This window comes from Grus americana, chromosome 4 (assembly GCF_028858705.1).
Source record: "Grus americana isolate bGruAme1 chromosome 4, bGruAme1.mat, whole genome shotgun sequence".
Taxonomy (NCBI): Eukaryota; Metazoa; Chordata; class Aves; order Gruiformes; family Gruidae; genus Grus; species Grus americana.
Window position 1 is genome coordinate 55,122,699 of NC_072855.1, and position 24,407 is coordinate 55,147,105.

The 24,407-nt window shown below is 36.6% G+C and overlaps 1 protein-coding gene across 4 annotated transcripts in view; it reads right to left on the minus strand.

Annotated features, from left to right (window-relative positions):
* Positions 1–633: 633 nt before the first annotated feature.
* Positions 634–24,407, minus strand: part of SLC39A8 (solute carrier family 39 member 8) — a 66,994-nt gene continuing 43,220 nt past the window's right edge. For 3 of the 4 annotated variants that reach the window (XM_054825660.1, XM_054825661.1, XM_054825659.1), the window contains exons 2-8: positions 18,112–18,280; positions 13,684–13,853; positions 13,023–13,145; positions 11,679–11,846; positions 5,033–5,240; positions 4,312–4,496; positions 634–2,230 (exon numbers count right to left, since the gene is read on the minus strand). In XM_054825660.1, the coding sequence (XP_054681635.1) occupies positions 2,084–2,230; positions 4,312–4,496; positions 5,033–5,240; positions 11,679–11,846; positions 13,023–13,145; positions 13,684–13,853; positions 18,112–18,280 (1,170 nt within the window). In that variant the 3' untranslated portion in view covers positions 634–2,083. Of the gene's footprint in view, positions 2,231–2,881; positions 3,029–4,311; positions 4,497–5,032; positions 5,241–11,678; positions 11,847–13,022; positions 13,146–13,683; positions 13,854–18,111; positions 18,281–24,407 lie in introns of all 4 variants that reach the window. The other variant, XR_008577159.1, reaches the window with a different exon arrangement.

The window sequence follows — 24,407 nt, forward strand, 5'->3', positions numbered from 1 at the left end:
TTGAGTGTTTGCTCATGCTTCTTCCTCCCTGGATGTTTCAGCAAAATCTAGGAAATCACTAGCAGTCCTAGAATTGGAATAGATTTATTTTGTATTACTGGACAAACATAATAGCAAAGATTATACAGACAAATCAGCTCATATAGAAATCAAAAAGCTTTCTTACCTACTAAATATTCCACTAGCAGAAAAAGCAATTTCATTTGTGACTAAAGCACTACCCTGAAAATCAGACTTTGTTCCATCTCTAGTCTGCTCTGTGTTCTAAAAGTAGGTTATTTCAATGACTTGTCTCAGTTTTCCCTCCTTTGGGAGATAACAAAAATCAAGTGTCCCTTGCAAATATTTGGATTTAAAGGTGAAAAGTACCATGCAGGCATATTATTATAATAATTTGATTAACCAGGAATGGTCAAATGATTTTAAAAAGTCAATGAACATTCATAGTATAATACATTCTTGTCAAACACAAGAATAGCATTTACAAACAGCTTATATCAAAGGAATCAATAAAAGAAAAAATTAAAGGAAAGAACATGGAGTGGGTAGACTCTTCGTCACAGAAACTTAGAAGGCATAAAGTGACTAATAATGCTTTTTCCAAATAGCAAATATCATAGACTACTATAATTACATTTTTACATTTATAACATTTATTTTAAAATAAGTATAATTTACAACTCCTGTGCAGTTTGCCTTAAAATTTTTATCAACCAGAAACGTAGAGAAGTTATTTTTTTCTAATGTAATTACAGATAAGATTCAAATACAAGATTAAAATAAATCCTTTACCTGATAGAAAATATATTTTAATAGTGAATTAAAACAGAAAAATTTGTGTCTTCCTACTGCCAGGAAATACATCAAGAAACAGTATCTTCTCTGAAGTTGTAAAACCTGCCTAAAAGTCAATGCAAAAAAGTAACTTACTAGAGAATAACAAAACTTCCTTCAAAGCTTAGTGGTGACTGAAATGGAATATATTTTTTTATTAATTTCCTTGCGCACATCTTAGAACACCAGAGTAGATGAATTTTTATTTCAGAAGAACTCATACATGTAAGCATGATTTTAGAAAGTTCACATGCAACGGATTGTGATAAGAGTTTGTATATTTTAGTATCACTTACTTTCACCCAACTGCACACAAGAAAATCATTCAAATTACAAAAAAGCTTACTGGAATGTTGATTTTAGCAAGTTTTTTCTAAATTCCACTTTGTAAAACTAACAATCAATCTTTAAAAATTTTAACCCCAAATACTGATTTTTAAAAGGGATATTTGTGGAACTTTAATATTAAACATTATTATTTTCATAAAACACAAAATGCTTGAGCATATTTAAAATACTCGATGCTTCTAACATATTATGGAGTTGATAAATTGCGATAAATTTAACACAGACTCCCTCTAATTAAAAAAGTGGTTCTCAAAAGAAATCAACAATTCCCTAGTGCACTTACAAAGAAAAAAAGATCAAAAGCAGTAACTGGTATGTTTCCTTCCAGTGTTAACTAGTAATTAAAAATTTTAGCTTCATTAGTACCTACTCTGAAATAGTTTTTTGGGGTTTTTTTTTTTTTTTTGGTGGGGAAGGGGATGTTACACAGACAAATCCTGCAACAAAAGTAATGAAAATTAACCAGCTTTGAAACTGCTTGCCTTCACCACAGTTAAAAAAGGATATGAGACTCCGTTATTTTCTTTTAAATAAGCATCTTCCTGGAAGACCTCAGCTTTCATTTGGTCTTGAGTTGCATGTAGTTGCATGTATTGTGTAATTCTACTGGCCAAGTAACATCCTTTCTCTATGACAGTTCAGGTAAGTCTGATAATTTTAAGTAGAAATAAAAATATTAGAATTGGTTCTTTGGCATAGTACAAAAGTCAACAGCTCCTACTATTTGGATTGACTGCAAATCCTAAAGAAGTATTTCCTGTATTTGGAACGAGGGGGACGGGATGGGACTTGTCACCATTTCCCAAGTAGATTGAATGAATGTCCCTTTATGGATTTCAAGTGTCTTCCATTTGTAATTTACTTGATGTCTTCAATGCTGATTCCATTTTCACTTGCATTATCACAGTTGAATATTTCCTGCATACAGGGTAATCATCAGTATAGCAGTAAACCCTGTTAGTAAACCCACATTCTGAATAAGGAAGAAGGTGAGATCCATTTTTCTTCCTGTCACTTTCTCTTGCAGCATATCATTCATCTCTGGGAACTGAAAAAAAAAAAAAGGGGGATATTTTTAGGTAAGTATTGCCATCTCGTGGTAGCATGCATAACTGAAGAGATTAAGAACTGAACCATATTGCTACTTTGGACTGAATATTGGAACTAACAGAGGGTGAAGGCAGTCACAGGAACAGGTTACCCTAATTACTCTGAAAAACCACTGCACCACAGATGGTAAAACAAAATGTTTTGTTCCTCCCTACTGTGATTTCACCTGGCTATCTCTCATGCAAATTTCCTCTAAAGACTGTATATTTTAGTGTTAGTTTAGAAACCTTCAGGCTCGGTGACTCAGAAGCTGTATCTTTCTTTGATCTTACAAGGCAAAACCAGCCATTGAAGGTAATGCAATTCTTGAAGAACAGACTAAGGTTAGTGGGAAGTGGCCAAACCTTCCCAGAAATCATTCCAGAGCTCTGTAATCCTCTTGCACAAGAGGCAAGACAACAAACCAGATCAGCTTCATGCCATACAGCAAGGCGCATCTGTGCACACACCTCAGTGTATACATTCTCTCATGCCCACAGCCTTACCACACCGTGATCTTACTTGGCAGGGGTTGGACTATGCCAATACTGGAGGAAGAAAGAACAGCAAAAAGAAAAGAAGGAAGGAATGACATTCTAGTTAATCCTACCTGCTTCTGGACAAGCAAACCAGAAGAGTGTGAAAATCGTAACAGAAACCGGAAAGCCAGTTCTCTGTACAGAGCACTTGAATACCCTATTTCAGACTTTTCAGGGGGAAGAAAAATTCAGATAGGTAACTGATACAATCCAATAACCTATAAAAAGAGAGAGAGATTCAGGGAGAGGGAAGACAGAGGGAGACAGAGAAACAGAGAGAACAGAACAACAGATATGAAGAAAAGAATGTTACCTACTTTGAATTTGAGACACTCTAAATTTATGCCATGAGTTTTACACATCATAGTTGAGTATACTGCTATTCATTATATAAGAGTGAAACTAAATGAGAAGCATTAGCAATTAAGGTACTGCAAACTTGTAAAATAAACTATTCCTATTGCTCATTTAACTCTAACATTATTACTTATTAAATCCTATGTTATTACCTAAACTATAATAGCATTTAATGAAATAGTCACTATATGACAGTTCTTAAATGCATATAGAACCAAACTGGGGTCTCAAATCTTTTCAAATTGAAGCCTCACTCTTCCAGTTCTACACTCAAATGGCTTCTTATGTGGCAGGTGTAAACACCTTTGCAGATACATCTGTTCTTGTAACACTGAATTAAACACAATAAAACTTAAAATTTTTGAAAGATTTCTCCCATTTTGAGATAAAAACATCATCATAAGAGTGAATTATGGAATACTGCTGACTGCCTGTGAATCCAGATTTTATTTCCCGACATCAAAATCTGATCTGGATCTTAGCACAATTTCTTTGGCTTATATCTTCTAGCATGCTTTAAAAAATAAAAGATAGTCTGTTTTGAACAGAATTCAGCAATTTTTTTAGTCTGAATCAAGAAACTGGGGCTGGCACTGTTTAATTCATAACCAGAATAGAATTTAAACTAGATTTTTCAACTAAACAACCCCAAAATTATCACTGTGGTTACACACCTTTCATTCAACTCAAACCTAAATATTTAGTTTAATTTTATTTACATTTTGGGTTGTTTTTTTTTTTTTACTTTTCTTTCAAAATATGGTTTAAATAGACAAATAAACCTTTTAAAAATAATAAGTTGAAATACTTTGCAACTTTAAAATGCTGAAACAAAGTATTTATACACTTTTTACTCTTTGATGAAACCAGCCCAAATTCATGAAAAGTTTGTCTCTCTCTAAAACTCCTTTTCAGCAATAATCTGATCACCCCTATTTGTGAAGTGAAAGGCTTTCATGTTTCATGCATAAGCATAACTATTTGTGCACCTCCATTAAGGGTATAATTGATGATTTAACATCTAATAATAAGTAGATGACACTTGCACAGAGGGACAAAATGCTAAATTCTACTGGAGACACTTAGTGCAGTCTTTTTTTTCTTGCAGAAAAAATAAATAACTGAAAATAAAATTATATCTCACCATATCTGCCAGAGAGATGTACAGGAACATTCCACCAGCTACAGCAAAGATGATGTTAGGAGCAAAGTTGTTGCCTACTAATATACCAAAAGCCATCCCAATGTAACAGGAACATGCAGACAGAAAGTTGAAAAACAGAGCCTGCCGAGTACTCATTCCTGCATTAAGCAGGATGACAAAATCCCCTAAAAGAAAAGGAACAAAACAACAACAACAACAAAATTTTAAAAAACCCACCACACCATCTTCACAAAATTATATTTGGATTATTTTCTGATTTCAAAGGAAGTCCGAAGAAAAGACATGATTTGTATACAAATTATAATCCCCTGCTGGTTTTCTTCATTCAAGTAAATGATGAGGATTTCCCTTCAGTACTAAGGTAACTGAAATATTCTAAAGCAAGTAGGTGATGCACAATTGAGCTAAGAGCACAGAACTACCTATAATGATTAAAAAAAAAATAAAATAATACAACAGTGTGTGCAGCATATATGAACAGGGCAATTAATACCTCTCTAATGTACATTCCCAGCTTCCACCCATCGGCACTTGGGAACTTCCTGTGCTAGATGTGTATTTTGGTGCTTGGGAAGTTTTTGATGAGTATTTTTTCCATTAGTTTGTCTAAACCTTCTTTCAATCTATGCCAACTATTGACCAGCACAACCTCCTACAACAGCGATTTCGAGTAACCAACATGTTGAATGAAGCTCCTTACCCAGTTCATGAGGAAACTCTTCACACAAGATGGCTATGGAGGTACTAAGCCCTTGAAGCAGAGACAAAGTGAAAGAAGCACCAATAGCCAAACCATCTATGAAATTATGTACGGCATCACTCAGTGTTACCATCCAAGCAATGGTGCCAATCTTTGACAGTGGACGCCCTTTAAGACACTTGCATAAGCTGCCTTGGGTGGCTTCTTCCTGGAAAAATAACACAATAACACAATTACATAAAACACTGAATAAAGAAACCAACAAATCATGGTTTGGTCTTTAAATGAATGCCAAGTATAAAATAAAGCACTACTGCACATGGAGACCAAATTGCTTCTTGGTCTAAGAAGCAAAAGGCACAGGTAGCAGCAGGAAATGTTTTCTGTTTCAACAAGTTAACATGCAGGGCCCAATCACCCTTCTGACTACAAAGCTTTATCTGAATGCCCTTCAGCTGAGACAGAAAGCAGTTCAGACCATAGTGGTCTAAATGTTGCTCTGGAGTCTCTGTCAGATTAAGAGAGTGCCAAGGCTTCTCACAGCATCCTCAGCCATCTCTTTCAAGCATGTACAGTCAGAAGGATCTGATCACAGTGACTGAGAGCATCTGTATTTCCTACCTAAAATACATCTGGATCAGTTACATACTGCCAGTTCGTTACGTTCTCAGAGGCACTTCACCACCACAGTAACAACCAGGTACATGTGAATATAAACACACATCCAGATACTCCATAAACTTTATTGCTAATTTTGGGCAATGAGTGTCAAGTCCAGGTATTCAAAGTAGTTTCTACAAAGTGCATGTTTAATAGAAACAGCAGTGAGTAATTCTGACTGTGCGAGTTGAGTTGAAGGCTCAGAGCATGAAAACAGCAGGCTAATATAAAACTGCAATGCACATAAACACCAATGATCTCAATAATTCCTCCCAGAAGTGAAAGTAATTTATACATGCAGTGCCACGAAATAATGAAAAACTTGGGGCAGCTGAAACTAACTGCCATTGTAGTTGGGAGCACAAACTAACCTCCCCTAAAAAATTCCTGATGATCCATTCTGATAAATTTCTGTACACCGATATACTGTAGTTACATAATATTTGCAAGTATTACAGTATTTCCCCCATAAAAAAGGATGTGCATTTAAGAATTCAAGGCATTAACTAGTGCTTACTTACTGGAATACATAAGCAGTAATATATACATCTGCGTGTCCATAGACATTATTTATACACCTCTCCTCTTGTAGGAGAAGGGTGTAGAAGAACATCTCTTCCTCCTTATGAACAGGTCACAGATTATTCCAAGAAATTTTTCTTAGTTATTAAAAAGAACATTGCAAATTGGTTTACTTTTGCCATATCAAATGCAAACACTACCAGGCAACTCAATTTCGAACTTCATGGAATATAACGATTAATAAATTCTTACAAAATCTTTAATGACAGAGGAGTAAGGTCTGTCTCATGATTTGCTCACCAGACTCTTATCTGACATACTACATCCTTGCAGGTAGGAGCTGCCTCGGCACAGGACAAAAGTTCAGGTCAGGGATTTCTAAGTCGGATGCCTAATGCACTACTTGGAACTCATAGCTAATAAAGCCTTGGTTGAGTAGTGCCACAACTGCCATAAAGCACACTTACAGCTCCTATTCAGTGCATAGAAAGTCCTGAAATTATACTTTTATGATGTGAAAATGAGCAATGGTATCCAAAATTTGGGATTTTCCCTGCCAACTCAAACACACAAATTTTAGACATGTACTACAAGTTTGCCTTCAGTTTTTGGAGGTTTTCCTCTCAACATTTCATCTAACACACAAGCAATGCCAATCATATTTTTAGGATGATTAATTTGCACCTGTACTAATTCTGTTTGAGATAGGATCACTTATGAGTAATAGCCCTCTCAATCCACAAAGGCAACTTGAACTTCACTTTAAGAAAGAAATATTACTAAGCAAGCTACATCAAATACATATATTAGGTAACTGGAAGTAAAAAGAAACATGAGTATGAGAAAATCCAAATACAATTAGCAAAGCTCTTCCAGCTATTCATCCAGCTCCCTGAGCTGGAGTTCTGTTCCTCTATGTTTTTTTCTGTTCCCTGGTGATGATCCTTCAAGCTGTCCAAGAACTGATGGAGGCATTGTTTTGTAGATCTTCCTGATTTCTGCCAAAAGCATATCTTTCTTGGGCATAATTCTAGCTTCACTAAGGAAAGGGAGTTTGAGACAATGCATGATTTTGATTTTGAATGATTAATTCATTTTTCTACTAAAAAAGAACACTGTTCTCTTGGAAACCACACACGCACACACACAATCCCAACACCAAGTATTTTCTGATAAAGCAACAATATTAATCTCAGGAGACTGTATTTTGAAAAGGTATATTAGCAACTTCTATTACACATTAGAAAGGTAGTGGTGGGTTTTGTTTTGTAAAAACTTTCTATTACCAAAAAATTCTCATATCAAATGCCAAGCATCTCCATAAATTAAACAGTTTTATAAAGAGTTTATTAAGATGGAAATTCCTAAAAGAGAAATGAAAACATTGATCAAATAATACAAATGTGCAAAAATGTCACTTGTACACACTTGTTTATGTTTGTTACCATCAAAGCACATTTGTTTTTATGTGGGAACCATGTGTGTGCCCACAGTTTTCTGAGGGTTGTAGGGGCATAACTGGCTGAGCCATAGAACTAAGTAAAGGACCCATTTTCTGGCACCAGTTGCACAGCTGAGAATTCCAATGACAGTCCAAAGCCTTGCATACGTAAGACAAACATAAAAATCTGATCTTAAGGGCTTTTTTTCTGAAATAAATACTTTACAAATATACATGCTGAACTTTCTATGCATGTATGAAGAAAAGGAATATTTAGTAAGAAGATGCTATTAAGAATTAGCTGTTGAACTGATGAAGAATGGAACTGACTCTAGAAATGTGCTGAGGTATGAGTTGTTTTATCTACGTACTATTTTTTTTTAAGTAATTGCAATTAATTTAGAAGAACAGTATTGATTTATTTCTAAAACTTTCTTGATCCAGTCTTTCAAAATGCAGAAACAACTGTAGTTTAAAAATTAGGAATCAGTTTCTGAGAGGCTTCTGTAATATATATAAGGCTATCTCCATTTACTGTGTAGCTTTGAAGAATCGTAATTCTTGCCTGTAATCTATTTTAGATAATGTCTTGACTTCTTCTGTAAATTATATAAAGTACAATGGCATTGCTTGCCTGGGTTTACATTCTGAACTTTACTAGATTGTGTGTCCGATAAAAGTAGACGAACAACTAATATATATTCTTAATGTTTAAGATAAGGCAGACTACTGACAAATTTATCCTAGAAATACATAGGATTTCAAGGAAAAACCAAACAATGTCTGTCTCTGCTGGACTGTTCCCACTTTGTCATGGTAGTTTAGCAGACATCACAGAAGAGACACCAGCTAAGGAGCTCTGTAATACCCAGCTGGACTACCAGGTCTGACTTTTATTCATTATTAGTGCAGTTCTGTATTATTTGTATCTCCACAGTTTATGGTAAACCAAAGACATCCTTGGTATTTTTGCTCTTCTGAACACAATTTTTTCTTTAAAAGTAATGGCCTCTCCTTTGTTCCCAAACTTAAGAAATTATACAGTGACTCTCTTATTTTATCCTATGATATCTCATCAGAGTGCAACTGGTATTTCTAATGCATCTCTGACTCCCTCAGACATGAACCAGACATGTCCTTTTGTGTCCTCTGGAAGTGTCTACAGGACCAAGAAGGAATCCTGACACTGCCTCCAGGGCATAAATAAAGGCCACCATAAAGTTTTGTTATACAACTCTAATGTTGTGCACTCAAGGATACAGACATTTCAGCAATTTGTCTCTGAAACAACTTTTCTTCAAAGTTACTGTTGACAAGCCATATAATTTTAATGCATAGTAAATACAAATTTTGGTAATCACAAAAGAGGTTTCCAAGGTTGCAATTACTGCTGCAAGTGAAATGCAAAAGTGACTAATTAAACATTTAGATTTACTCTGGCAGTCAGTCTGTTCTGGCATTAAAAGAAAGAATATGGCTGGATCCCCATGGCTGAAAACAGCTACCACACTTTGGCGCAATTGGACAAACTCCCTCCTTAAAGCCTATGTGACTGTGGTGGGTTGACCTCGGCTGGACACCAGGTGCTCACCAAGCTGCTCTATCACTCCCCTCCTCAGCAGGACAGTGGAGGGGGGAGAAAATAAGATGGAAAAAACCCATAACAGTCAAGATAAAGGCAGTTTAATAAAGCACAAGCAAAAGGCCACGCACGGAAGCAAATTAAAACAAAAGATTTTATTCTCTGCTTCCCATCAGCAGGCAATGTCTGGCCACTTCCCGGGAAGCAGGGCTTCAGTACGTGTAGCGGTTGCTCCAGGAGACAAATGTCACAAATAACGAATGCCTCCCATTTCCTCTCCCTTTCTCTTAGCTTTTATTGCTGAGCAGACATCATAGGGTATGGAATATCCCTTTGGTCAGTTTGGATCAGCTGTCCTGGCTGTGTCCCCTCCCAAGATCTTGCCTACCTCCAGCCTGCTGGTGAGGAGGGGAATGTTGGAGAGACAGCCTCGATGCTGTGCAAGCTCTGCTCAGCAGTAGCCAAAATACTGGTGTGTTATCAACACCCTGCTAGCTACCAATACAAAGCACAGCACTGAGGGCTGCTGTGGGGAAAATTAACTCCATCTCAGCCAGACCTGATACAATGATGATTTCTGGCTACACTGTGTTTGCCCTCTCTAGTAAGCTTTAGATTACAAGGACACATTAAAACTCCATGAGGTATGTTTTGGCTTATGCCAAATGGTTCCTTCATAAATACCAAATGCCTGTAAAGTTGAATGCATACCTACCCTCATGGCACTACCCTAGCTGCCCCAAAACCCCTCAGCCACCTTGGTCCTCCTGTGCCCCCTAATGACTCTGAAGGCTACCTGGCTCCTTTGAACTTGCCTGGAGCAGGAAAAGAGTAACAATGGCTTTTTTGTTGCTACCTCCAATATCAGCAGCAGGTTATCTGCCACTGGGATTTCCTTGCAGCCAGCCTTGGCTCCAGAGTGAATTTGACCCAGTTACTTTCAGGAGGTTTTAATACAACATATTCTCTTCCTGGCTTTGGAGAAATGGAGAGGAAGAAAGAATGGAAAGCATGAATTTTCTTAAAGAACAATAAGTAGAGGAGCAGAACCTTTGTGGAATTTTAAATTCTTAAAGTCAAGGCTGCATGGAAAAGGAGATGTATGAGTATTCCACGAAGGACCTTGGGGTGACCTACAATACTTTATGATCATGAGCACTGCATCTAAACTAATTGCTAGAAATAAATGCTATCTAGTTACATTTTATTATTATAATATATGGTATGATTTTGTTATGTTTATGTTATGTGTAATAATGGCATAGGTCCAGATAAAACTTCTGGTAAACAGGGCAGAAAAAGCAACACCCATATCACTGGAAATTACTGTCTTCTCAGAGAGAGGAGGGTTCTTTTGTTTGTTTTATAAATCTACGAAATACAGTTTAGGGACACTCATAATACCAATTCCCTCTTGGTGCCCATGCAATTTTAATTATTAAGCATGTTTTTCCTACTTTTTAAAATGCCCAGTATCCAGCACATTTCATGACACTTTTACAGTAAGGACAAGTACAATTTCAATAGTTTAAACTGTGTTCATTAAATGCCCTGTGAGCCTGCAGAGTCAATGCAGAACTCTCAGATTCTCTCCCAGCTGTTAGGGCCTGCCTCTGACTTCCTCTCCTGCTTGTCACTGTTCCCCAGAAACACCTTACTGGCTAAAGAATATGAGTGGTAAAACAGTACTATGAAAAAATCTGCCTTAGCCATCAGAGAATTGTTTCTATGTGTTTTTAATTTTTTTAAAATAAGGGACAATACTGCCTCTTCCTGTACAGGGAAAAGATTAAAGAACACCAACCAACTTTCTCTTCCTGCTTCCATTTTCTTCTTAGTCAAAAGGAAGTCTTATTTGTAGTATGAAAACAAACACAGAGAAAGATAAAGAACAAATATGAAAGAGAATCATACTTAAACCAGGAGGAATGGCTTCTGTCTCAACATACAACCTCCGTAATTCCCACAGTATCCAAATATACTGGACTAGCACAAGCAGTGCTCACAATATACTGCATGAAAGTTACTGTATTAGGTTTCCTCATTAATCATTGATTCAGAGGAATCAGATTCTCACACTTTTGGCTTTATGTAGTCAAGAAAACAATATGGATCAGGCAACACTAAAACACACTATCACTCTTTAAGCAAAACAATATCAAAATTAACTGAATTATCTGATTAAATATATATCTGTGTCCTACCCATCCTGACACTGATATCAATTAGCTCTTTTTGTTGGCTACGAATTGAATGCATCATTCAGCTTTTGTAAGCTTGCCCCAAAACCCTGCATTTTTTTCATAGGGCTCAAGCAAGTTATAAGCTATAAGTTTACAAAAACTTGACAAAAGTAATAAAAAATTCATATTAACTCTCTCCTCTGACATGCTTATGTAATTAGCAGGGAAAAAATAAATAAATAGATCCAATTTTCATACCTGTGCTGAGACCACACTGATGCTGTCAAAACCAAGATTTCCATTGCTCTCTATGACTGCTATATTTGCGTAACATGTTCCTCCATTGCTAGATGATAGTGGTTTGGGTGGGTTAGTCTTATCCTGAGAACGATTCTCTTCAGCATTTTCGGAGTCATTATGGCCAGTCTAGGTGACAAATAAATAAGTAGATAGCTAATTAAAACAAAAGCAAGCTAACAAACATAAGAAAAGAGTCCAAAAAAAAAAGGGGGGAGGGGTATCACATTCATGCTGCCTTGCTTTCAAGGCAAGTTTCAAGTAAATGTTTAAATGGGCAGCAGTAAACATTTAAAACATTTAACTGTTTCAATGAACTCCAAACATATCCAATTTCCTAACTGATCTCTTACTTTTAGTTATTCAGAATACATGTGGGGATTTTTCATTTTTGTACCTGTATATAGAACCTCAGAAGCCGAACATCTGACCATAAGTGATCAACATTTGCTAGTTATTCACGGCTGCTTGTCAAATAGAGCTCATTAGCCTTTGTCAACTGTGCCCAAAAATAAAGGGCAACAAATTCATTTTTTCTATTTTTTTATTGGTGCAATTATTACAAACAAGGGACAGTTGGTCTTCATAATGTTCAGTATCAACAACAGTTTTGGACGGAGGACCTTAAATGAGGGAAGAGTAGGAAGACAGGACAGTTTCCTTCGCAAGACATGAGCAGAGAGGACCAAAAATTTTGAGAGGCCCTTCTCTGAGACAAATTCGGCCTCGCTCATCTGAGTACACACAGAACAAGTACTCTGACACACGGGTAGAAAGCAAAGCCCTGTGCAATATGGGTAACTGCAGTGTCACTAAAGCTGGCCTGCATAGGGAAACACAGAGCTGAGGTTACTGAAGGCACGATTCAGGCATTGTTAGCACAGTTACACTTTACATGTGACTGAGAAGGTATGTACATCACATTGATTTCTCCTGCCCAAAGGGGAGCTCCATGGGTAGACTCCATTCTCGGCAGCTCTTACATATTTCCACTTTTTTTCTGATGCGTTTAGCCAGCACAGCAATGACTTGGCCGTTGGGAGCAACTAGAGCATATGCCAGTGACAGCAGACCACAGTCACATCTCGATTCTATTCCCAGCTCTGCTTGTAACTCTCTCAAAAAAGTGAAATTGCTTCCTCTATCCATGTGGATTTTAAACACATATATCAGAACACATGCTAAGGCTGAATCCCTTAGATAAAATGGAAAAAATCCCACCTTTTATTATACTATCAAGTATCTCTTAAAATATAACAGGTACTCTAAGGCAAAGCTCATTCAGTTATTAACACATTTCATTACCTGGTTATAGATCTTCAGTATCACTTTAAGAATCCTTTCCACAAAGAAGAGAATATAGAATCCACCAAATACAGCAACTGCTTTCTCAATATAGTTATCTACTTTGGGGTCAAACCCAAATGCCTAACAGTGAAGAAAAAAGCAATGCAAATTAGTCTGTAATCTTACCACATTTCCAGAAAAACAAACACGCACCTCGCACAGACAGATATTCCTCTAAAATATGGGCTGTCTCTCTACAGACCATGAGTTTGCATGAGGCTGAAATTATGAAAGATCTTGATCTTTTTAGATTTTTTTTAACTTGGATTAAATGTTAACATGTTTTAATTCAGCAGAACTTAACATCTGGAATGTAGTAAAGTGCAAGACGAGGAGGGTCTAACCTGTAGTCCATTAAAATTCACTAGGCTTTTATCCAATGCATTTCTCTTTCTGTCTAGAGGCAGAATAGCCCTTGGTCTTTCCCATGGCACAACTAGACATAGATCTTGATGGCTGTGCTCACCCAGCCAGAAAGATGGTAGCTAATGGCACTGAAGCCCACCCACAACTCTTTGGAGATTGCAACCCACACACAGAATCCCACTGCAGCATGCTTCTAAAATTAATACACTTTAGAAACTAGCACATAAATCAAATAATGATTCCCCTTGCTTACCTCTGGAATAAGCTGGAAAATTGCATTAGAAAAGAGAGTACCAATGGCCAAGCCCACAAAGTAGGTTAAAACCTTGGGGAAATATGACTTCTTTAAGAGGGGAGTTAAAATCAATCCCAGAAGTGATGCCAAGTTAATGATAGTCACAGCCAGGAACCCAAATCCCCAAACTGTGGATAAACAAGCAGAAATACAAAATATTTTAGTATAACACCCACTTCAGGCTGTTTGTGATTTTTCTAATATCTAAATTGGCATGGAATTGGCAAAAAGAGTGGTTCCCTGGTTGAAATTATACTTCACAATTATAAAAATCTTAAAATGCATAGATAGTTAAGATGCACACCTGCAGAAAGGAAATATCTGGAAACATTGTCTGGGGCTACCATATTAAAAATGGAAATTGTGCTAGTATAAGATCTGAGATAGCCTATCTGATGCTAGTATAAATCAGATCTCTCTACAGTCAGTGAAGATTAAAAATTAAGGCTTAGGCCAACAGTCAAAGTAGCTATAGCAGAAACGTAAGACAAAACTTCGTACTAGTCCCAGGGTTAGATCCCATTGTCATTTACTCCTAAGGAACTCCAAAATAGAAAGTCTGCTGTCTCGGCTATACTAGACCCAAAAATCCTTCCTGATAAAGGATGACTGCTTCAAATCATCCTGAGGTGGTAACTTTCTGTTCCTAACACTCCTCTTATTCCTCTAATTCAAAATAGATTTGCTGGCTGAAAACACTGCCCATGACTGCTTATCAAACAGAAGTGGCAGATAGCTGATTGTAGAGACAATTTTAATAGAAAAATGAAAGCATATAAAAAAGAGGTTCTACATTCAAAAAGATAGACATGTGATTTAGATACACAATGGGGAAAACCTTTCCTAAGAAGTGGCAAATGCACCAGGGTTCACCATAACTCAGCTTCCTTGACCATAAGCATAGTCTCAGATTTTTAGAGTTCAGACACTAGGACTTGTACAAAGCCATACCATAATTATTCTGGAGTCTGAATTATCAGAGTTGGGAGTGTGGGAAATTAGAACAAGTTTCAAAAATCACAATCAAAAAAGCCAGTACTAATTACTTTTTACAACAAAAGACAAAGGATAAATTTACAAATTGTCTGTGTAGACAAAAATTATAGGAGAGTGGAGCTTAAAACCAAGCACAAAAAAATAGGTTATTGCTAAATTATGAGAAAAGTTCTTACAGAACTATATGCTTCACTAACGAATGGTCTAACTTCCATGCTGGTATTCTTTGTTCAGAACACCAAAACATACTGGGACACTTAACTTGAAGTACATGTTATAAATGATACAACTGTCACCACTTTGTGTGCTTAATGCAATGGGAGATGTCTCATAACATACTAAAGGACCTCTGCTCACAAGTAGGGACATATTCTAATTCACTGATATGTAGTATCCCCTTTTGTCACAAAAAAAAAAAAAAAAAAAGGAAAAGGAAAAGCCTTTCTTCTTCCTGATTTTTCCAGAGATTAGGGGTGCCAGAAGATAGATGTGGTTTTACTTTTTAAATTCTGTCCCAGATCCGGATGGCTCAAATAACTTGGGATTTTACATATATATATATATATATTGTTTCTGACTTACCCAAAGTGGAAGAATAAGGAAGAATTAAAATATGCTATCAAATAACCTCAGACAATGAAAGAATAAATTAAGCATTATCCATCCTAGGCATGCCGCAGATCCTGCAATGAGCCTCAGTAGTACAGGGACTAGTTTAAACTAACAAAATTTTTAAAGAAATAAAGATCTTTCTTATACATTCTCCTGGGCCTTGTGGCCAGATTTTCTTTGACTTCAGAAAGACCTGAAGAGTAATTAGAAAAAAAAAAAAAAAAAAAAAGAAAAGAATTATCCCATAATTACACAATTATAGGAACTGGTACTTCAAGAAAAATACCACAAATTGGGGCGGGGGGGGGGCGGAAATAAAGTGATGAAAATCCAAGACAACCAATGTTGCCGAAGTTCCTGCATTATGGACTGTATTACACAATATCATGTATGCACTGCTGTCTTAAAATTGGTTTTAATCAATCGGACTCCATCCACACTAAGCTTTTCATGAGTCCATGCATCTCAGAAAGCTGGCTAGTCTGACTTTACATATCAGAGTGGAGCATTCTGCTTAGGACGCACACTCTCCCCTGAGACTGGTGGCGCAGTAAGCTTTTGCCAGCTACCGTTATTCTTTCTGTCTCTAGAACTGTGACCCCAACAAAGAGACAGCCAAGATACCCAAAGCCACAAGAGATCCAAAAAATAAAACAGCAAGAGTGCAAGTAAGATGCCCTTCTTAGAATGCCATTGCTCAGCATGGTTCCTTATGTGAAGTGGGGACGATGTCTCTGGGCCTTCCTGAGACAGGCTCAGGTTCTTCCTTGGCCTCTCATGGGATGAAGAGGAAATAAGGGTACGAATACCTTTTTGAAGAAGCCAAGCAGAGAGCACAGAACCTGCTCTCCTTGTACAGAAGGAATGCCACTGGGCATTTCCAGCTATTTCATGCAGCTCTATACACCTCCCTATTACCTTTCAGAGAAGCAAGAAAGGGAAGGTCATGAATGTTCCCCTAAGGTCAGCAAGGTCAGATATAAGATATATAAACCCCAAAGAAAAATGACATGCTATATGCTGCCTTTTAACTTTTACTCTACTTGGGCAGCACTTTTTTTTATTGCAAGTAGCTGCCCTGTAAAGATTATTGTACTTATTTCTTCTGCATATCTTGTCTGTTCGGATTTTGGAAGACAGAATATTGCTAAGTGCGTAGGAGTCCCTGAGCAGAAAATTCACATAAGCACAGCTGGAAACATACATACAGGATTTTCCTTCATGGGCAGGAACTGAAATCAGCTGGTCTCAATGGTGCCACAATACAGATTCATTTTGTGATGGGGTGGGGATGTGCATAAATCAACACCTGCATTTGGCACTGTGCCTTTCTGTGAATCTCCCTTCAAAACAGGTACCGCTATGTGTCACAGCCTGATACACTTGGGGTTTTAAGATACCCTAACCATGGGCCTTGCAGATTTCTTGCGCTGCAGCCAAGGGAGGGGCAGGAAGAATGCTGCCTTACTTATCTGGCTACTGGACATTGCTTCTGAGCTGGCAGGATAAAGAAAAACAAGAGGGATGGTCTAAATAGCTTCAGAGGTTAACTACGGGTCAAGCTTTCCACCTACAACCTTCTTAAATGGCCCCAAACAAAACAAAACAAAACAAAAACGAACAAACAAACAAAAAGACAGATCCTACCCTCCGGTGCAGATATTATAGACTTCTTGACAATACATGCCCCCATATGGTATAAGCAATCTAGAACAACCATGGTAAATTGATGCCATGGTTTCAGTGATTGATCAAATATAATTCTAATTATTCACTGACACAGTTAAGTTTTATGAAGGATCTATAATACTTAATAAATGTCATCACTTATATTAATCAGAATGTTATGAATAGTAATATTTCAAAAGTTATGAAAAACACTGCTGTATCTCTGCTCATAAATACTGCCATTAGGCACCTACTCATCCAACATCCTAACTTTTAACTTTAATTCAGCTGACTCCCTTAGAACAATAAATTTATTTGGAATACTGAGTCAAATAAATAGGCCATTACATATTTGATCCTTATCAGTGCAACAAGTGACTTCATTAACCAGCGGGATCTTCCCTGTCCTACATTTTTTATTGCACTTACAGTTCTGTGCACAATAAATACAGAAATAATAGTGAGAAAAATAGGAGGAAGGAAGATTAAGGCTGCTCAGCCATGTGGTGATGTTCCACGTGGAGGGAGCAGCACAGAAGATGACATGAAAGCAGGAGTCAGCTTGGAAAGAGTATGAGTATTTTTCCTCAGTAAAACGGTCACTAGCTCCCCCGATGTCAAGACTCCCACCTGCAAATAATTCCATTCGAATGCAGTTCCCTAATAATTTTACCTTGAGTTGCCTTGATACATGCACATCCCACTAAGTCTGATTTCTCACTGCAAATCACCTGCACAGACTTCCCTTCTGTACTCCCATCTTCTCTCCTATTAACCAGCTATTAGCGAAAGTCTTTATGCTTCAGGGCACAAACCATCATCCAAATAAAACAGATCAGAAAGACTGTTCCTTTAATGGGCAAATCATTCCATAACTACCTACTCGTTCTTTCACCTTTATCTAAAACATTTTGTATAGATCACTGTTAAGAGATAGGATATTTGTTTAGATAGTCCGCTGACCTGAAACAGCATTTTAATTTTATGTTCCCACTTTTCAACTACATGCTCCTGAACAAGACACTCCTCTTATGTATAGATAAGTGCTTACTATTCTCCTAAGAAAACCCCACTCCAGCCCCAGTATTAATGCAATTAATATTAACTAACCTTGTAAAGAATGTGGTTTAGATGTATCCACAAAGTTTTCCTGATGATCACATGGGTGAAAAATTAGCTGTTGCAAAACAGCAGGACATATTGAAGAGAAGCTTGAATTTGATACGTGACTGTTGTTCGGTATCCCATGCAAATTAAAAATTTCCTCACCAGTCAAGCACTGGAACAAAAAGAGATTTTGCCAACTTAATATATTAACACAAAGCCAAAAAGTAAGTCATACACTGAGAAACCCAAGAATTACAACTGTAATGCATTTTCAAGGAAGTGTACACAGTGTTTGTACACTGTGCATGAAAACACTGTGATTGCTTAATGCGAAGCACAAATGATTCGAAGTATTTTAAGTAAAATAAATCATAAATCAATGAAACATGTTTTAAATAGACATTTGCAAATCTTATGCTGTACGAAACAGAACAGTTAAACTTTACAATATATTTGGAAAAATAGCTTCAAAGTAATTAAAATTTCATGTAATTACAAAATAATTAAATTTAAGAGCAAACCAGATACAGTTAAAATCTCAGTGACAGAGTATGTCAGAAAATGATTGCCAATTCAGTGACTGCTTATTCATGTAAGTGACCGCTTCTACTTTACAACGTTTCTTATTTGTCTCCCCAAATTAGCTGTTTAAAAATAGTCTAAACATTAGCAGCACTCAACATGTTTCATTCATTTTATAGCAATAATTGTTAACAGCAAACATTGTTTTGTAAAACCATCCTGTAATCCAATGAGGTATGCTCTTACTTGGGATCTTCACTTTGATTTCAGCTCAGGACATAACAGTATCTAATGGCTCAAGGATAAATGTTTAGCAGTGCTAAACCAGGGCAGGGACAGGGCTGGTTGCTCTGTTTGTTATTTCCAACCAAAAGACAAATATCTTAAAATATATATCTGCAGAAAAATTGAGTATTTTTATATTAAATACTTTATATGACTGAAGTCTTCCATCTAACACTTTCCATTTATTTACATTCATTATTTCCTACAATGATCAATAAGGAAAGAGTGTTCTTTTTTGAGTGTAAACAAAAGCGATTTGGCTTATTGCTGTACAACAAACAGATATCGAGGTTAAGTCTCAAGACAAAAAAAAGTCAAATGTTTTCCTTCTATATGAGATACCAAGTTACAGCATGACCCTCCCTGTAGCAAATCTCAGTGTGGCTGCAGAAGTAGAACACTGGAAGCCTTAGCAAAATAAAAACAAATGGTCACTCCCTGCTCTTTTCAATTTTGCTAGCCTTTGATTCCACAGCACTTCTCCAATAATTCAAGATTATTCTTTATAAAGCAATTTCCTTCTAGAGATAAGCCAAAGCAACTGCAAGTCATTTACTTCAGCAGATCTGCTTACGCTTCTAATACTGTCCAAAAAGTGAAAGGCATGCACACATCATTTGAATGTGACTATTTCTGATTTAGTTTGGAGGAAGAGAACATGCAGGCCAATTCAAGTGACTCCAGCTAAATTACATCCAGGATGTTTCTGTCCTTCCTCTTTAACAACCCAGTCTAGCTTGAACCTAAACACAAGTATAAATTGTTTTAAGGCCATGAAACCTTGACAACTCAAATATATGCAAGCAATGTGCATATACTTTCAACTTGTTATGTCAATGCTAATGTCCAAGTGTCACATATAAAAGAAATATAGCTTGATAACAGAATTAATTTTTTTAAGCATGTTGCTCCATTTAATCTCAATGGAAGTAGTACACAGAGAAATTATCACTGAAGACACAGTCTTTAACAGCCCAACACATGAATCTCTGGAGCTTTCTAAACTATGTGCCTAATCATTTTACCGTTAACTCTGCATTACAGAATAATGTAAAATACATAGCTAATGTGTCCAGTGTGAAACAAAGAGAGGATAGTTGTGGTCTATAGGCATAGTTCCTATATGGTGTTTCTTGCATTAGTGGCTCGGAGAGCCATGTCTGCAAGTCTACAGTGAAAAGCCCTTAGAAAAACAAGCCAATAGGAGCTAAGAATTCATAACATAACTATCTCTAAGAGAAATCATCTTTAACTATCTCGTTCCTGGAAATATAATATGCATTAATAGTTATTTTAAAATACTAATATATTAGTATTAATACTAGTTCACAAAAATCCGAATTATGTTGTAGGTAGAAATTATTATGGAGATTATGGAGAGAAAATAAATCAGACACAGCATGAATTCATAAACTCGAGACTTGTAACTTTGGCTACATACAAACAAGTAAGTGAGAAATACCATCAGACAAGAGCTCTTTTATGTGAGGATAAGAAACAGCATTTTATTTAATTACTATTATTATTTTGATCAGGGACGATCCCAGAGGATAATGATTCCTATAAATGATTCATTGTTATAAGTCACCTCATCCTCTCAGTAAACTCCTACATACATCCAAGAGCTAAAAAGCCAGCTTGCGTGAGTTCACTGGCACAATTAAAGGATTAATTAAAAGATTAAATCTATTAGAAGCCTTGGATTGGAGTAACTCATGTTTGCGAAGTGCAAAACTCTGCATTTATCTTTGGAGGATAAATACATTAAGACAGACACGCTGCTGTAAAAATATAAGCTATTTATTTTGTAAGACAGATGGGTGATCTCAGCAGAAAGGAAGTTTAGCCTCATGGAACAGGGGGTTCAGAATGACGTCCTGGTTGACCAAGTCTACAGTCATGTCTGTCCCCTGCTATTCAGTAAGCCTTGTCACAGCAATTAGGTGAGGGGACTGGCTGTAATGTGACTGTCACCCAGTGTTTAATAAACAATTGCAAAAAAGATATGACGTAACCGATCACGTCCCTGAATGGTTAAAAAATAATTTTAAAAATGCTTTCATCAAAATTAGAGAGGACTTAAATCAGTAGAATTTACACAATTTCAAAGCATTCAGACTTCAAAAAAATTAAACCATCAACTGGGTTATTCAAATAGATGTTTACTTTTCTCCTGGTAAGGCTCTCCCAAAAATGATTGACCAATACGGGAATTTTTTTTTTAAGATGGTAAATGAAATAAAGTGATGCCCAACTACCTAGAATCTCTTTACACCAGTACCTTTATAAATGAAAAGCAGATGCCAGCTCACCACATCCTTTGAAGGAAAGGATGGGATAATTACTCAGACAACAATAATGCAGAGAGGACCTCTAACTGGAAAATTAACAAAAATTGCTACAGTACCAACCATCTTGTAAATGCTTCAGTTCCTTTTCTGATCTTCTGTCATGTTCTTATCTTTGCTCTACCTTTGTTTTATCTGTAGCATTCCACATGTGAAGTAGTAAGATACCCAACAGCAACCCGGAGTGCAGTTTCTAGATGTTTCCAGATTAAATACTAGCCTAGTCCACACCAGGGCTAAGCAGTGGGTCACACAGTACCAACAGCAAAGAAAGAATGCAGCGAGTATCTCTCTGACCAGCATTTGTTTTTGTTTTTTTAACTCAGCCTGAGTCTGGATAAGGCAAAAGAGAGACATATGACTATGTCTTCCTCAACTTACTTGTAACAAATTAAAGCCTCTAACACTGATGTGGTGACATTTTTTTGTCACTCAGCACAGGTAAGAACTGGATGCTAGGAGATGACCATGCCTTCAATAAGCAGCACTCCATGAGAAGGAGTCAAACCAGATGAAGCTGCTTGAATGTACTTGTGTGCTTTAGGGATTTCACACACACGCACCCCGACACGTTCGAGGCAGCTATTCATGCCAGGAGCTGTACTGTCCATGAATGCTGAAATTCACTGAAAACATTGTAGAAATAAGACCTTTGGAAGGTCTATTTATCTTCTCACTGGCCAGACATCATCAGATCATGGTTTTGGATCAAGACCATAAGCCACACTCTGTCAGGCCATTCCCCTTTCTTTGAAAAAACACAAGTTGTAACTAGTGAAACACTACCAAAAAAAAAACCACCCCCCCCAAAAAAAAAAAAAAAAAAAACCCAAAAAAACCCAAACAAAAAAAAAAAACCAAAAGCAAAGCAGATACTAGTCTGGTTCTAGTCTATCTGAAACACCAAAGTTACTGGGTTTTGACTCATCTTGAGGTGAAAATTAATTATATCTTCTTGTGAATATTAATAAAGATTTTAACTTTATTTTGTCCAAATGTTTTGTTTAAAAATAAAAATGCATTATATTAAGACACAGTATTCAGGCATAACATATAGACTGGCATAAATACAGATTTAGAAAAGTCAAAGAAGGAAACTGGAGCATGATTTTAGCACCTACTGATTCAAGTCAAAGCACAAACTAAAGGCGATGTTAGCAAGTTTTCTGCCCAATGCCGATTTATCTTCCACGTATTTTTTGACCAAAACTTTTGAGCATGTAATTTAATCCTCCAGCACGTACATGTACGTGCTTATTGTAGCATGATAGCCAATGACAGAAGATCAAGTATAGTTTCATGGTTTTACATCTTGCTAATAATGTAAAATACAGAGTGAGTAAACATGCCATCATCTATTATACTGTAATTGTTAATTTTATCTGTATTAGAAGGACTAAAATGTGTTAGAATTCCATAGTAAAATGTAAAGAAGCAGCAGTGACCAGTATTTGAGTTTGCTCAGTTAATACTTATTTCTCAGACAGGAAGTTTTAGCTTATATATTAAGGAAAGGTGATAACAGAAAAATTGAAGAACAAAGGAAATATAAACACAAAATAAAAAGAATTATAAAAGTGCACAATGAAAGAAAAAAGAGACCAAAAGCATAAGGAAATGGAGACAGTTCAATCAAAAATTCCAACATAGTACTAAAAAAAAGTTTTCTTTTTTGTGTTTTACAAAAAAAAAAAATAGCATTTTCATGGACGTCATAGGACAGAAGTTACCATAAATGCCTACATGAGTATACATTCAACACCATCATCAACAAATTAAATATTTTTTTCTTCTCAATTATCTTTTCAAGTCAACCTGGTATCAAAGGAAGACTGAAATCAAGCATCTATCTACTTCCAGCTTACACATCCAAACTATCTCAATCTTTAGAGAATGGATCAGCTTCTGGTGGATCTTCTCTTATGAGATTAATAGGCTTACCAAAATTGTTATGAACAAAACATTAAAACTAAACACTAATACTGGGATAAAACTAAGAGAAACTGTTCCTTCCTACTAGTTTTTGAAGTGCTGTATCACCTGTGCCTTACAGATCAGCTCTCCACTAAAAATTACTTCAGGCTTGGGTGAGAGACTCTCTGATAGAGCAGGGGTGTGTTATCTTGATTGGAAGAAAGGCCTGGGAGTCATCCTACTAGCTCTGGACACTTAAGTTAAGAACTGGAAGTCTAAGATAAACCTTGTTTCCTCCTATAGCCATGTATTTATGCAGCCTGAATGGATTCCGCCTGCCCAAGAAAGACCTGAATCACTCCCCAGAGGTATTTACTTTCCTCCATAGAAAATCAGTAGAGCTTAAGCCTCTGATGCCTTCCAACACACAAAGTTAGATTAGGCCATTTTATGTCTTCTGTCATAACCAGTAGATTCTCTAAATTATCAACTTGTAAGCACAAAGAGTCACAGTGTTTGAAAATGATCACGTATGATTTACTTGGTATGCATTTGCATACACCACCTGCCCAAAGTCATTGATATACTTAACATCTATTAGGGATCAAAAGCTAGGAGGTAAAATACACTTGCTTAAATGGTACTAGCTGATGGAGCAGCCGTAAGGCCAATTTTAAAAAAGAATACAAGCAACTCAGCAAAAGAGTATACACATTTCAGTATGGTATCCTAGATAGTATTCAAAATGAACACAACTAGAATAGACCTGTAAAAAAATTTGTTTTAGTTAAACCTTAAATGACTTATGAAGAACATGCATTTACAGTAATAAGAAAGAGCATTACTTTTTTTTTTTTCCTCTGTAGCCTGTGCCAAAGCCTGTGTACGAGGGCTACGTGCTTTTGCAGAGGGAAAACCTGGTGGACTGAAGAATCTACTCATTTCTATGTCCTTTTAAATAAAGCTCCTTTTCATAGCCATATTCAACACTGCAAACTTGTATTTAGCCTGTGTGGCTGGGAATGTTTATGTTTTTAACACACTGTGTTGGAACAGTGTTCAATTTGTGAGATTTGAAAGCAGTGACTCTAGCAAACACTGCCATGCTTAGATTGAATACTACATTGATTTTAGCGGCATTAAGTCCCAATTAAACTTTGGTAAGGGGAAATAAATCACGATTGCACTCTTTCTGAAACAAAGGGAGCTTATCCAAGGTTTGTCTCCTTC